The sequence below is a fragment of the Suricata suricatta genome, chromosome 8 (assembly GCF_006229205.1).
Source record: "Suricata suricatta isolate VVHF042 chromosome 8, meerkat_22Aug2017_6uvM2_HiC, whole genome shotgun sequence".
Classification (NCBI taxonomy): Eukaryota; Metazoa; Chordata; class Mammalia; order Carnivora; family Herpestidae; genus Suricata; species Suricata suricatta.
In genome coordinates, this window is record NC_043707.1 from 78,658,986 (window position 1) to 78,672,543 (window position 13,558).

Here is a 13,558-nt window from a genome sequence, read left to right on the forward strand (position 1 = left end):
GAGGGGCTGAATCCCACAACTCTGGGATCATGACCTGAGCTGAAATCAAGTCAGAAACATAGCCAAATGAGCTACTCAGGTGCCCAATAATTCTGTACTTAAAAAAAAAAACCCAAAAAAACTTTTTAATCCAAAGATTATCAATCTACCTAATCTATAAATCCTTTATTCAGGAGAAAAGGCTTAATCAAGAAATTGCAATAAATGACAGTGGGTTTAATATAGAAATCATATCCACCACTTTGATGCTTTCAGTTCTCTTTACACCTGTGAGAAAATTTGTTTATCCTTCCCTAAGAAGTTTACTGTTTTCTTTGCTTTTTGTTTTGAGAGAGAGAGAGAGAGAGAGAGAGTGTTTGTGTGTGCACACGCGTGCATAAGTTGGGGAGAGAGGGAGAGAGAATCTTAAGCAGGCTCCATACTCAGTGTGGAGCTTGCTCAGGGCTTGATCCCATGACTCTGGGATCATGACCTGAGCTGAAATCGAGTTGGGCTCTTAACCAACTGAATCACCAAGCACCCCTTCCCTAAGGAGTTTTAGTTGTTCAGAGAACCAAAGTTATAAAAGAATTATTTGTTAATTATGTGGAAGAGTAAGTATGATTAGCTGAATTTTCTGGCATTTTCAACCTTTTTTTTTTTTTAAAGATTTTATTCTTAGTAACCTCTATACCCAATGTGGGGCTAAAGCTCACAGCCTGGAGATCAAAAATCCCATACTCTACCAACTGAGCTGGCCAGGTTCCATTTGCAACTAAAGCATGTGGTGATCTCCAGCAATTCTATTCTTAGATATATACTCCAGAAAATTGAAAAGTTATGTACACAAAAACTTGTACAAAAATGTTCATAGCAGCATTATTCACAACTGCCAAAAAATGAAAAATAACATAAATGCCCATCAGCTAATAAATGAATAAACAAAATGTGGTCTCTCCATAGAATGGAACATTATTTGATCATAAAAAAGGAATCATCAGAAGTACTGATACATGATGCAACATGGATGTACCTTGAACACATCATGCTAAGTGAAAGGAGCTAAGGGAAAAAAAGTCACCTATTCTTTGATCCCATTTGCACTAGATGTCCAGAATAGACCTCTCTAATCCATAGAGACAGAAGCAGATTTGTGTTCTCCAGGCACTGAAGAATAGGAAGTGAGTGCTAATAGATAGGGCGTTTCTTTCTCAGGTGATGAAAAGTTCTGGACTCAGTGGTTACACAACTCTGTGAATATAGTAACCCCTGAACTATATACTTTTAAAAAGGGAAGCTCTATGGCATGTCAATTATATTGCAGTAAGGCTGTAAAAAGTATGTGGTAATTATAACCTATTTATTGAATTTCTAAAAGAAGACTCATAGTCTGCTAAAGAGTGATAGGATCCAGTATACAGTCACCCTGAAAACTACTTTTGAACCAAAAGCTTTGTTTCAAGACATCACTCTTACTATAGTTAAAAATAAAAAAGAAAACAATTTTTAAATGTAAATATATTTTAAAAATTAAAATACCTAAGAAATGCAATCTATACATTTGAAAAAGTAAAATATTCATATGCATAACAAGTAGTAGCAACATCATTCATAAGCAGCAGTTAGTGTTTATTTTCCCCATAGTTTGGTTTAACACCATAGTGGTACTTTATTCTTTTTAGGGAAATTGCATAAGGTACATATAGCATATTATCAGTAAGTTATAGAAGACTGTAATTGGAAAATTAATTCCAAGTAACAATATTTCCTCTAAAAACACATTTATTATTAAACAAATTATTTTAAACTAGTGGACAATAAAATGTGCCTATAATTTATTAAGTCCAAGATATATAGTCAACCTGCATAAAATTACATATGGCATTTTAAAAACAGGCTATTTCTAAAATATCAGTAATTCAGGCAATTGGGATTTCCACAGGAGATAAATTGCCATTAATTTTCTTTTTAAGATGAAAATGTCTGCCTTAAGAACATTACAACTATGTAGTTAGAAATGCTATAGCATACTTTAAAAATCAAAATGGTGAAACATATGCATTAGTACATTCTTTTATGGGTACCAGCCCTGTAGCAGCATTTCAAATGGAGATTTAAATCTAGTCAACCACATTTCCAAATGACTTGGGTTTTTATTTTCTAGAAATACATATCACATGTGTAGCTTAGTTAAGAATTTAAATTTCCATTATAAATGAGGACCTATCATACTGATAATGTAAAGATAAAAGAAATAAAGTACTTGGATAGGCTAGTACTTTATTAGAAATATATCCACTAACTCCACAAAAACAAATTTTACATGAAGCAAAATACTAAAAATGTCTGATTTGGGAGAAATGAAATAAAATACAGTGGACAGGTTTTCTCTTCATCTCTAACTGTAAAAAATCCCTTTTGCCTATTTATTTGACCCGTCTCTATTCATGCAATTTAATGAATCCTCAAAATAATTTACACATCTTTATACAGAATTCACATCTACATCAGTAAACTGCCAGTCCTTTTATATTTTCAGTGCTTTATCAAAATATGAGTAACAAAGTTTTTCATTCTATGAGGCAGGAAGATGTTTCCTAAGTACTTCTTTGGATGATGAGGATATAGTATCTGGGAAGGACACCTCAAATTCTATTAGAAGGTCACCACGCTGGTCAGGGTTTTTTGGAAATGGCAGCCCATATCCAATAATTCTTCTCCTCATTCCAGGTTTCACAATATCATTTATTGACATAGGTATGGTTCTTCCATCCATTGTTGGCACATTAATTGAGCAGCCACACAATGCCTGAAACAGACCAAATAAAATGAACAAACTCTAAAACTTAAAAAACTCGACAAAAATATAACCATGTGTGAAGGAGGAAACCACTAAGGTAAAATCTTAACCCCTAAAAGTATATCAATAATTGTAAGACTTTTTTCCTATTAACAAATGTCTTTAGGACATGCATGGGCAGACATATTCTAAAAGAAGGAAAGGAGAAAGGGATGGAAAGGAAAAGAAAAGAGAAGTAAAGAATGTCTTCCACAATGCCCTGAAACGAAATGGAATGTTTGAGGCTGCCACTACAGCATTCAAAATGCAGAGGTGGAAATGGACAAGAAAAGAGGGAGAAATTTAGGAAAAGAATAGCATAAGAGTAACTATCTACTTCTCTGGAAGGAACAATACTAGGATAAGAAATACATTTATTGGTTTTGTCATACAAATGTTTACTGAGTGCATACTATATGCCACACATTCTTGCTAGAGGCTGAGCTGAGGGACCATGAACATGGACCCCACCTGAGGGAATGCGCAAGGAACCCAGAAGCAAACCAGTAATAATAATATATATATATATATATATAACATTGGCACAGAAATGCAGAAGTCTTTTGGTGAGACGTAGGGCACCCATCTTACCCCCTTATCTTCTGACAGTACAGAATGTTTAGCTAAGCTTTGGACCTTTAGCAGGTATTGAAGCAGAGCGAGGAACAATCCTCCATAGATTAGAGTTCAGACAATGACATAGATGTATGTAAGATAAGAATAGAGCAAACTTAGGGAAATGTATATATATTTATGGGTAGAAAGCAGATTTAAAATGACCTCTTTTTTTTTTTATTTTTTTTTTATTTTTGAAAGAGAACAAGCAGGGGAGGGACAGAGAGAGAGAGGGAGACAGAATCCCAAGCAGGCTCCATGCTGTTAGCTTAAACTCACAAACCATGAGATCATGACCTAAGCCGAAATGAAGAGTTGGACGCCTAACAGTCTGAGCCACCCAGGCACCTCTAAAATGACCTTTCATTTAAGCTAAAAAGTTTGGACTTTATGGTAAATGCTATGTGGAATTATTCAAGAACTTTAAGCAGGGAACTGACATGGCCATATTTACTGGATTATAATGCAATTTGAAAAATAATGTCTAAGAACAAACAAGAACCTATATATTAAAGCAGTACCCTTACAATTATTTTAAATTTGGGGCACCTGGTTGGCTCAGTTGGTTAAGCGTCTGGCTTCAGCTCAGGTCATGATCTCATGGTTCGTGGGTTCGAGCCCCATATAGGGCTCTGTGCTGACAGCTAGCTCAGAACCTGGAGCCTGCTTCAGATTCTGTGTCTCCCTCTCTCTCTCTCTGACACTCCCCTGCTCGCATTCTCTCTCTCTCAAAAATAAATAAAAAACATTTTTAAAGAAGTAAAAAAACAATTATTTTAAAGTAATATCTTTTTGTTATATAATTATTACTCCAAATTAACAATTTTGGAAAAAATCTTATACATGGACTAAGGTGATAAAATTCCAATGTATATCTCATAAACTGTATCTATAAAAACTGAGTAGAGTTTACCCAGTATTAGGTTCCATAGTACATAATCCAGCTAGCACTTAAAGTTGGCATTTAAATTGTTACACAGGTAACTAAACTAAACTATAGAAAATATAACCCTATCCATAAGAGAGGCATTATAGGGGTGCCTGGGTGGCTCAGTGGGTTAAGCGTCCAATTTCTGCTCAGGGCATGATCTCGTAGTTCGTGGGTTTGAGCCCTGCGTTGGGATTTCTGCTGTCAGTGTCGAGTCCACTTCAGATCCTCTGTTCCCCTCTCTCTCTCTGCCCCTCCCACACTCACACACACATGCTTTCTCACTCTCTTTCTTACAAATAAATAAATATTTTTTTAAAAAAGAAAGAGGTATTATAGTGGTACTACCTCTGGGGATTCTTAAATTTTAAAAATAACATATACTAAACATTTAGTAAGTATTATCTATTGTTTAGATAAATTCCCTAAGATAAGATGCATAATTCTGTTTGGTTTCAGAATCCCTGTTGCTACTAACTTACCTCTCGTAAAGTAATTTTAGCAGTGTAAATTATATTTGATCCATCCCTTTTAAATTTGGGATGATCTTTATCTTTAATGATAAAAACAATGTCTGCTGGAATACTAGTTGGCGTTTCATCTCCTTCCCTTGGAAAAGTAATTTTGGTGCCTTCTTTCCACCCTCTTTTAATCTCAATGGTGAGAATTTTGTCCTCAGATCTATAACTCCTTCCATCAGGATTCAACCTTTTTCGAGAAATCTTCATCCGCTTGGTACAACCACTATATATTTCTTCAAGTGATACTCTAAGTTCATGAATAATTGGAGGATCTTGTTTAATGCGGGATGGCCCCACAGAATTCCTGTCTCTCGGATATCCATTCATGCTGAATCCAAAGGCAGTAAAAGGATCTCCATCTACTTCCATTTCATCAGAATCTCTACCACCAGGCATCCGTCTTCCAAAGAAAATTTCAAAAGGGTTGGAACCTCCAAAGAATGCTGCAAATGTGGCATGAGGATCACCATGAAAGGTGTACCGGAAGGTACCTCCTTGTCCATCAGTACCTCCTGCTCCCCCTTTCAACCCTAAATGAACACAGAAATGTGATTAGAAAAAAGCTTGCAACTCTTGAAAGTTAAACTTTCAAAAATTGTATTACTAATTAAATTTTGGTCAACCTAGGTTATGATTTAAGATTCGCCAGAAATGCCATTGTAACTAAATACAGAACAGTTAACCTAACTTTTGATCATTCCATCATAAGTTAAACTTTTACCTTTCAGATTCCTCCACCACGTCCCAATCTTTAGTGATAATTTATTCCTGAATCTTTATTCCTTAGGTAAATAAGAAAATAAAATCGAGAACCCCTTGTCTCATAAACCACTGGTTTGACAATCTGAAGTATGTAAGTTTTCAAAAGATGCTAATTGAAAAGTCTTTGGTAACCAATGCAAAATGCATAACCTAAATCTTTAAGTATTATTATAATTGGTGAGCATATCATATTCATACCAGCTAGCTTCAGTTTAGATCATCTTTTACTGTTTAAGAATTAAAATAGAACTCTTTCTGTGACAGAACGGAGAAAAGTTCTAATAGGACACATTATAAAAAATACTTCTTTAAACTGTTATCCCTAATTTAGCTAACAAAATTGTTTATCTAGGCATACCATGTGTGATAGGATTATTTTCAACACAATGTAGAAAGAAGACTAAAATCAAGAGCTGTAAACATTCTGTAAGTCCTTTGGACTGGTTATTTCTATTGTGGACAACTTGCTTCACTATCTTGCTGAGATAGTGATATTTTGACCCTGTTCTTTAAGATATCAACTAAGTACTATGTAGTTCACAAACAATTACACTTTTGAGACAGCATTTTCTATTTACCAAAGAAGGTTTCTGTTAAACACCCACCAAACATTAGTATAGTGTCTTTTAAAGGATCAATACTGATAAGGATTTATATCATTATAGTAGTAGCAAAGTTTCTGAATGAGTCTTATGGGTATTACTGACCAAGGAAACAAGCATGAATAGAACCTAAAAAATTTTAAACATTCAAGAGAGTAAACTAAGAGATTCCAATATGTTCAAAGAGTGAGTAAGTTGAAGGCAGGAAATACATTCTATTCGTTTTGTATTGCTCACATAAACAGGGCTGAAAATGATAACACTCATGTTTATTGAATAGAGAATAAACTAATAGTGTTTAAACTTTAAAAGGAGGCAAAAGCTATATAAAGTATAATCACACATACATATACATGAGAGATTTAAGAATAAAAAATTATACAGGAATCATTCAGCATGCTTTCAAAGAGACTTGGTTTTGCATATTTTATTCTATTTAGTTTCTTCCGTTAAAAAGTACACATATAGTATGGTAGTACTGAGCCACTATATTGTACACCTGAATCTAATATAACACTGTATGTTAACTAACTGGAATAAAAATTAAAACTTCAAAACAAACAAACATATACATATAGTCTTTTCCATCCAACAGACTCAACTAATGTTAAAATTTTTACCTTCATCCATGAATACAAATCTGGAGAGACCCAGAAAAATCTAATAATCTGAAAAACTGTCAAAATATGTATTGAATGATACATCCAAATAGCAGTTAGGATGTTCCTTGCAGAAAGAGAATGACAAGTATAAGCAGGACAAGGAGAATTAACATGCAGCTCACACAAAACTTTGCATAATTTTTAGTGGTACAGTTAGAACTCCAAATGTTAAAAAAAAGATAGTGACAGAGTTTCACAGATGACAAGTTATGTATATAGCTCAAGGTCATGACCAATGTGACTAAACCAATGCTTAAATAACTTCAATCATTTCATCTTTTGTCCCAGAAATAGAATAGAGTATAATAGTTTAACAGCAAGTTGAGTAGCTTCCCAATCTAATTCTCTACAAGACAGAATCTAAATGTTTGCACTCATAATAAATTCATTAAAACAAAGAATAACATTTTAAGTTATTATGTTATGGGTTTGGCTTTTCCCTAAAACCTCCTCCCTCCTCTGCCAAAAATGGTAACTCAATCAGGATTACAGAGTCCCTGAGAAGATTCACAGTCTGAAGTAACATTTATCAAAGCTGACAAAAAGCCTCCAATGGAACTTTGAGGTTTTCCTTGACACTAAACAGTCAAGTACATAGCTGAGAATAAGTACTAGGCTACTATAATGACTGAGAAAATCCTATCAATATTCATAACAATATATCACGAATTATTATGCAAGTATCACTTGCATTGCCTAGCACTTGAATTGTAACAGGCATGTATCAAGTATACAGTCAACGCTTTATTACATACATTTTTGCCTGCTCATGGAAAATTTTAATATTCAGCTGGATTCCCTCTCTCAAAAATGTTTTCTAGACAACATCATCATTTTGCATGATCATGGAATATACTCTAGAATCAACACTGGCCCACGTTATAGCAAGACTGCTATTATTTTAAAATAACAAACCAACCAATTTGCAATCCAAAACCAAATATGTGTTTGTTTGGTATACTCTCCATAACAATAATTTCCACTAGTTAGGTGAAAGTTTGACAAAAGAAGCAGTACTGGAGAAGAATTAGTATTTCAGAGGAAAAAATTACAGGACTTAAACAACTCTTACTTTAAGGAGATTTGATATGTAAAAGTCTAGATTTATAGCAAGACTTACAAAGTTACTAGAATAATGAGATCCTTTTAAGCAGTTTTGACTCAAAAATTCAACTTATTTTTAAAAATACATAGCAAATAAAAAGAGATTCAGTTGATTACATAAACTAAAAAGGAACAAACGAGTATAAAGATTAAAATACTAAACACAAGTTTGGTTGCTATAAATACGACCTTTCAGTAGTTAAAGAAAGTTACTGAATAAACTACAAACAAACAAAAAAAAGGCATAAAGAATAAGAAATCTAGGATCTAGGGTTACAGATCTAGGATACTGTAAGGACACATTACCGAAAGTCTTTTTTTTTTTTTTTAAGTCTTTTAATACAAACTTCTACTGAAATCCATTGAACCATAAACCTAAAACCTTCTGGGAGATACAGGTTCAAAATCCAATTTTAAACTTCTGTAATTGTGGGGTTTTTGTTTTCAAATGATTCAACTATGGACATTTCCCTATTTTTAAAAATAGCTTTATTTATTACATACTATAAAATTTACCCATTGCAAATATATAATTCAGTGATTTTAGTAAAGTTGTAGAGTTCTGCAGCCATCATCACAATCCAGTTATAGATCATTTCCATCAACCCAACCAGTATTCTACTTTCTGTTTATAGCTAATCCCTGCTCCCACTTCTAGCACCAGGCAACCCACTGATCTGCTTTCTATCTCTGTAAATGTGCCTCTTCCATGAATTTCAATAAATGGAATCATAGAATGTGTAGCCTCTGACATCTGACTTCTTTTACTTAGCATAGTTTTTGAGGTTCATCCATGTTATAGCATGTTTCATTAAGTCAATCTTTTTTTTTTTTTTCAAATGTTTTTTTAAATTTATTTTTGAGAGACAGAGAGAGACAGCGCGAGCAGGGGAGGTTCAGAGTGAGAGGGAGACACAGAATCTGAAGCAGGCTCCAGGCTCTGAGCTAGCTGTCAGCACAGAGCCTGATGCGGGGCTCGAACCCACGAACTGTGAGATCATGACCTGAGCCGAAGCCGGATGCTTAACCGACTGAGCCACCCAGGCATCCCTAAGTCAATCTTTTTAATGCTAAGTAGTATACCAGTGTGTACGTGTGTGTGTGTGTGTGTTTGTGTGTGTACACACATACATATATACCACATTCTGTTTATCCATTCACTTAAAGACTACTTTCAAATTGGTTCCAGTTTGGGGCCATTACAAATAATGCTGCTATGAACATTTATTACATGTCTTTTTGTGGACCTATGTTTTCATTTCCCTTTTACAGATTCCTATGAGTGAAACTTCTGGCTCATACTGTAAATTTAAAATGTCTCTAGTTTTGTCCAAAAATTTTAAAACCCAGCATTTAAAACTGTGGATATTAGAGATTTTTCAAAACGTGAATAAATTGGATCACTGGTTCTCTTAGTTTCTAAATATATAAATTTAGCATGTTCAACTCATATACTTCTCAGTTCATGGTTCCTGTTCCCGCTGTCCCAGGACTTGAAAAAGAGTGTAATTGGGGAACCTGGGAGACTTAGTTGGTTAAGCGTCCTACTACAGCTCAGGTCAGGTCTCACAGTTCCTGGGTTCAAGCCCGGCATCAGGTTCTGTACAAACAGCTCACAGCCTGGAGCCTGTTTCAGATTCTGTGTCTCCCTCTCTCTCTGCCCCTCCCCCACTTATGCTCTGTCTCTCTGTCTCAAAAATAAACTGTACACAAAAAATTTTTTAATAAAAAAAAGAAAAAGAGTGTAATAATTGGCGGAAGGAAGTATATCATGTAAATCACTAACAGCTCCGGAGTCCTACCATTTAGTGTTTTATTACTACTGGAGAACACACAGGGCTACGGAACCAGGACTGCAGCTACAAACTGACCAATAGAAGGCAAAGAGGAGAACTATTTTCCCACATTTAAACAGTATACCAAAAAGGGATTTTTTCAAAGAATAAATGAGCTATTCTGAATAAAGAACAGATAAATATAATGCTTTTCTGTAAAGGAAGAATAATTTTGAAAAATAATAACTTTCATTAAACTGTATTTTCAAATAACTCTTAACTAGAGAATGATATTTCTGAATATATTTCAATGCTTTAAAACATTTATTCTGCCCTCTCCAATACCTTTATTGTTTATAGCAATTATCTGAATCAAGAACAATAAAAGATTCAGGGTACAGAGATGATACTGCTTTCGTTTTTTAAAAATTCACTCACTGTGATGATGACCAGTAAAAATCAAACTAGAGAAATACTACTCAAGAAAAACACTAGTAAGAGTTAATGTTAAGCCAAGAAAAATGTCTTGTTGGATGACTTGAAAATTCTGGAGATAAATATCCTTAGTATACACTGAATCCTATGGCTTAGTCAAAAATGAATTTGAGCCATCAGTGAGATGTGGGTTAAGCAGTGGATATCTGCTTTTTCATGAGAATGTATAGTGTTACTCCATGTCTTTTAGTTTCTTTACAAAATCACAAATAACTTCTTTAGAAAGAACATAAGTATCTCATAACACTGCTTAGCTTTTGAGATGAACCAAATTGTTGTATTCTGATTAGTATGGCCATAAGGAACAAGCAGAATTGAACTGGCCATTATTTGCCCTTTTCAATATTTATCTTGTAAGACCCTGACACTGCAGGACCTCATCACCAACAGTATAAACTGCATTTTTGGCAACTCAGATCAAAAAGAAAAACAAAGCAAAACAAAAAGAAAAAACACTTTCTACACAATCATGCTGCTTTTATAAATTTATTTTTTGTTTTAAATGAACATTTAGTGTATTTTAGGATATGTTTCTAATTAGGAAAATTTTATGTTAAGTACAATGAAGGAGGCAAAGAAATAACAAGAAGTTTTCATAACTACAGTGATTTAAAAGAGAACATTTTGGGAGAAAAAAAATAAAAATGAAATAACTTGGTCCTGATTTGAAATGTTAAAAATCCCAGAACCTGTAGGAATTAAAGTGTTTTTGTTGTTGCTGTTAATTAGCAATTTAAAATAGTCTTACTTCATAGCTACATTTATATGGAGATGGTGGACAAACTTAATTCAAAACCCAGAATGATAAAAGGATAATCTTAAATAACCCCTGTATACTGTATTCAACCAGTTTCTGATCTCACGATGCAGGAAACAAAAATATGGCAGGGAGAGGAAAGGGAAGTTGTCACGCTTTCCTCAAAACCTAGAGAGTAAAATTTCAAAAGAAATAATGTTACCTGAAAGTAAATCAATAATTGCTCTAACTAGGTGGCCATTTTAGGTCAAAAATTGTATTTCTGAGATCTCAGTTTCTTGGCACACACTTACTGTTTACAATTAAGCTAAAAACTTGTTCTGGTATTTTATGACATCAGGAAAATTCTTTCCTCTCCAGGCGGAATGCCAAAAACAACTACCGCTGCGCGCCTGGGCCTTCTGCGGCTCAGAGAGACGGTTCTGCCTCATTCCATCTTAACTAAATTGCTATCAGAAAGGCAAAACTTCCCTTGTTTTTGCGAATAAAATATAAACTACCCAGAATTTGAACTGCCCATCTTAAAATTTTAAATGACTGAAGGATCTTTATTGGCTCTGGCAGAAAATTCATTATTAAACAAAACAGGTTGCATAAGACTTTTGACACAATTCATTAATGGGCATGGAAATTTAAGGTTTCTTTTCAAATAGATAATGTTAACATAAATCTAAAGGTAGAATATATATATTAAAAAATGCCCCCAAAAAGTGAAGCAAATACATTTCATTTACAGCCGTGTAATAATATTCATTCATATGATCAAAGATGAAATCTTATTTTTATCCATTATTTGTCTTTATACTTTTGATGTCTGAAAATTTAATTATGACCAGAAAGCTGAAAAGTGGGGTAGAGGGGAGACAGGGAGAGACAGCTGGAAAGACCGAAAGATATACATGGAATACTTACCTTCCTCCCCAAACTGATCATATATTTCTCTCTTTTTAGGATCACTCAATACTTCATAAGCTTCTGCGACCTCTTTAAATTTTTCCTCTGCTTGAGGAGATTTGTTCTTGTCCGGATGAAATTTGAGGGCTTGTTTTCGGTAAGCTTTTTTAATATCTTCATCTGAAGCTCCTTTTTCAATTCCCAAAATGGAATAATAGTCTTTCCCCATTTCGAATGCCTTGAAATGAACTTAGATTTCCCTTTGTGAAAGAAAACAGCGTCCCCAGTCTTAGCAATACAATGATTCCAAGAAAAAGAAACCAAGCTGGGTATTTTAAAAGTTAAAGCAAATCAGCAATTCAGCTTCGCTGTCTGAGGCAGTAAGCAAGCAGCGTCTCTGTATTTAATTCCTTCCCCAAAGGCTCACTTACAGATAAATATACACTACACAGGAGACAGCCTCCTTCTAGATCCTCCCATTTTCACTACGTGTCTCTGTACTTTCTAGAACAGCAAATGCTACAGGACGTCACTTCCCAGCTGCCTCTAGTCTAAGTACTGAGCTAGGTTTTCTCCTTCACGGTTAACTATTCATTTTCCTTCTGGCTCTACCATTTTTATTTCCTTTTTAAGAAGCTAAGTGGATTAAGAAACCAATACTTCAGCACAGAATATCATAACTACGTATTTACTCTATTGTAGGAAGAAAAAAACAACAAAAATAATTACAGCCATTAGGCATCCTGCGTTAAAATAAATTAAAGGCATTATACAAATAAATACAAATAAAGGTGCCCTTGAACTTATTTTAGGTATTTTAATTTTAATTTGAGGTTATCCAAAGGAAAGATACACAATTGTAAAATATCATTTGTTTAAATTAACAATTTCAGATAATTTGTGTCATTTTTTGAATTCCTGGGGTCTATCAATCAGAAATGCCAGCAAGTCAATATACCAATTTAACATTGTAAAAGGCAACATATCATAAACATCAAAAGCAGTAAAGGACTTAAATATTATCTTAGGTAATGGTTTTAAGTAGTTTTCTGTAGTATACAAGAGTTAATAGTTCTGGCAAACTAAATATTTGTAAAAGCTTCATATCTGATTTTAGCTACTTTAGCAAAAACAGAATGAGATCCCACTCCCCCCTCCTCCGTCTCCGCCCAGTTCTTAGGGTCACCTTTTAAAGAATTTTTGTGCTGCAGGAAAGATAGAAGAAAGTATCAGGTTACAGACAGTAAATACTCATGTTTCTTATAAGACCTTAACTGCATCATCTTAAAATCTAGATATGCTATTTACAGGGCAGTGATATGAGAAATATTTTTTCTTTTAAAATCACATTTCCCTAATTATAATTATCAATACTCATTGCTGAAGGTTTTGCAAAACACAGAAAGTAAAAAAGAATAAAATAAAAACCTCCCTATCATACCACTTTTGGTAATCCCTACTAAATATATTTCCGTCTAGTCATTTTTCCCTATAGATATTTATATCATATTTATATTTATTATATTTATATTTATAGTTTTGGGGGGGTTTTTGTTAACAAAGTTTATGCTATGTCATTTACATACCTTTTGATGCCTGATTTTTTGTATATGTTTTGTATATTA

The 13,558-nt window shown here is 33.9% G+C and overlaps 1 protein-coding gene across 4 annotated transcripts in view; it reads right to left on the reverse strand.

Moving 5' to 3' along the window:
• Positions 1-1,587: 1,587 nt before the first annotated feature.
• DNAJB4 (DnaJ heat shock protein family (Hsp40) member B4) overlaps positions 1,588-13,558 on the reverse strand; it is a 45,373-nt gene continuing 33,402 nt past the window's right edge. For 3 of the 4 annotated variants that reach the window (XM_029947291.1, XM_029947293.1, XM_029947292.1), the window contains 3 exons: positions 11,952-12,193; positions 4,844-5,412; positions 1,588-2,788 (listed from right to left, as the gene is read on the reverse strand). In XM_029947291.1, the coding sequence (XP_029803151.1) occupies positions 2,555-2,788; positions 4,844-5,412; positions 11,952-12,162 (1,014 nt within the window). In that variant the 5' untranslated portion in view covers positions 12,163-12,193 and the 3' untranslated portion in view covers positions 1,588-2,554. The remainder of the gene's footprint in view (positions 2,789-4,843; positions 5,413-11,951; positions 12,194-13,558) is intronic. The other variant, XM_029947295.1, reaches the window with a different exon arrangement.